Below are 2,720 nucleotides of genomic sequence, written 5' to 3' on the forward strand. Positions count from 1 at the left end.
CCCATAATTGCTTTGGACTTGACCCTAAAATGTATGTGAATATGCAAAATCCTAAGATAATACAAAATTCAAGTAATTAAGAATGGTTTTGGAGCAGGAATATACAGTAGAGTGAAATAAAGAGCTCAGACATAATCCCACATGTATAAGAGAAGTTATTATATAACTGGATAAAAGAAGAATTCATCAATAAATGTGTCTGAAGCCATTGAAAAATTAAATTGGACCATTATTTCATACTTGACCAAAAATAATCAATGTGAAAGCCAAAATTTCAAAAGTCTTACAAGAAAACAAAATTAAGGTGTCTCATAATCCTAAGCAATATAGTATAGTGAGTTCAAATCTTGATTCCACTACGTAATAGATGAGTGACCTTGAGCATATAACTTAACCTCAGCCTCAGTTTCTTCATCTGTGATGATAATTGCACCTAACTCATGGGGTGCGTGTGCTTTTTTTGAAATTTACTGATTTCGTGCAGATGGATAGGTAACAGTGCCTAGCATGAAGGAAGTACCATAGGGGTTAGTTATTATCATTACTGCTATCGTTCTTAATACATTCCTCCTGTTTCACCAGGATCAGTCTCTTCCTTGTGTGGAGGTTGAAGAGAGGAAAGGAAGCAATCCTTTTTCAATTCTTTAGTCTAATCATTCCATCGTCCATCACTAAACTTCTGCTAGAAGCCCTGATCCTTTCATTTCTATGGTTTCTAGATGAACATGGGACTCAACGATCAGGAGTTTAACTGGTCTGGGACCTTCAGCTTCATGGCTGGGTACCCAAGCATTCACTGTTCAACTCGATGCCTAGTCATGCTCAGTCCTGGCCCTTGGGGTAAGTGGGCTCAGCCATCTCAAGTCTCAAGCCCAAAATATAACATCAGTTGATACCCAGACCGTCCTACCTCCTACTTGCTGCAACATGAAGTCTGCTGAGTGGGGATTTCTCCTAGGGCTCTTCGTCCTCTTGCTGACTACCCCATCAATGTGCGGTGTTGCTAAACTGGCTGACATGATATGTGGAGAGCTCAAAGGTATGAACTTAACGCAAAAAATAAATGCAAAGACCAATTATGAATGAGGAAGAAAGTGTCCCAAAACAATGTGATATCCAGCTGGTCCAGGAAGGTCCTTCTTTTGTGCTAATACCCACAGACTCTTAGTCCTGTGACTATGGGCATTACTTACTCTAGGGATCTCGTGGATGTCTGATGAGAAAAAACAAACTATGATGCAAATAAGTCCTTTCCAGATGGGGCTGTCTTTTGTAGGAGGCCCAAAGGACCAGAAGTATTTTGAATGAGGGGTTTCGTGATGAATTTTGAAGATCCCAGACCATGTAAGAACATGCATTGAGAGGAGAGTCAAGGGGGATTGGAAACTGAGCAAACTGAGGCATTTTCAATATCTGGGCTCTGGGTGCATAGAGAATACTTGAACCCATGGTCCCTATTTACAGAAAGTCACAATGTGGATGTCAAGGATAATGAAGTTTTCTTCCACAGGTAACGTGTACAGGCTCAGTGCTTCTGGAGCACGGGGAGGTGGCACAATCTACACTGGGAGTCAGACGCCCCAAATTCTGGCCCGGTCACTTAGCAAATGTGAGCCCTTGGTCAAGTCACTCAATCACTTACCACCCATTTCCAAACTAATGTGAGGAATTTTTAAGGGCCCTGTAAGGCAAGATCTCCAGCTGTGTCCTAATTCTCCAGCCCTAATTCTCCCTAACTCAATGGGAACTTCTCATGCAGATCCCTGCAAAATGGATTTGGATGCTGGTAGCTGCTTTGAAATTCACTTTAGATATTTCTACAACACCACCTCCAAAAGATGTGAAAGTTTTATCTTCTCCGGATGTAATGGCAACCTTAACAACTACAAGCTTAAAATAGAATGTGACATAGCCTGTGTGGAAAAATACAAAATAAAGTAAGGAATCCCCTCTTGCCCTTGGTCCTTGGGGGAGAGGAAAAGGAGAGGCTCTAAGATCCTAAGATCCCCGGTTTGGGTTGGGAAGAGGGAGGATTGTCCTCATCGAAATGGTTAGGAGTTGGGTTGGATCTCAGGATCATTTTTCAGTTAGGAAATCAAAAGTTCAGAGAAAACACAGTAGTCACTATTTATCAAATAATTGCCATGTGCCAGGTGCTGCACTAAGAGATTTACATGTATTGGTATAATTTAAAATTAAAATCCCCCTAAGGTAGATTTGTATCATTATTTTAAAGGGGCAGATGAAGAAATCAAGTCCAGTAGAGGTAACTAACTGGCCCAAGTTCACATTAAATGACATAGCAAGGTTTCTAACCAGATCTGATGGTCACCCAAGGCTTGACCATTTTACAAGCACAAGTTCACCCAAATCCAATCCTTGTAATGCCAGACCTGTGAACTCTCCATAGCAACATGATGTTTTATACAACTAAGCTCTCAGCCCACACTTTGACTACTTCCCAGTCATTGGAACTAGAAGAAGATCCTTGGAGGCTAACAGGGCTTTGGTATGGCTGATTTCCAAGAGAGTGAGATGGAAAGTGACCTTGGGAGCAACTCGAAAACTGAAGTTTTGCTTTATTTATTTAATATCCTGAGTGCATTTTTGCAATGCCTGGCACATAGTAAACAATGACTGCTTTAAGAGAACGAAAGAATAAGAGATCAATCAATGGAACAGGGGGGACATTGAAAGATATGGTTCCTCTGGACATCCCC

The 2,720-nt window shown here is 41.1% G+C and overlaps 1 protein-coding gene across 1 annotated transcript; it reads left to right on the forward strand.

The window, feature by feature from the left end:
• Nucleotides 1-860: 860 nt before the first annotated feature.
• Nucleotides 861-1,941, forward strand: SPINT4 (serine peptidase inhibitor, Kunitz type 4). The gene is made up of 2 exons (XM_040638681.1): nt 861-1,039; nt 1,760-1,941. Exons 1-2 carry the CDS (start codon nt 928-930, stop codon nt 1,939-1,941), a joined length of 294 nt encoding a protein of 97 aa, XP_040494615.1. The 5' UTR covers nt 861-927.
• Nucleotides 1,942-2,720: the final 779 nt, after the last annotated feature.

The sequence above is a fragment of the Ursus maritimus genome, unplaced genomic scaffold (assembly GCF_017311325.1).
Source record: "Ursus maritimus isolate PB19 unplaced genomic scaffold, ASM1731132v1 scaffold_22, whole genome shotgun sequence".
NCBI classification, from domain to species: domain Eukaryota; kingdom Metazoa; phylum Chordata; class Mammalia; order Carnivora; family Ursidae; genus Ursus; species Ursus maritimus.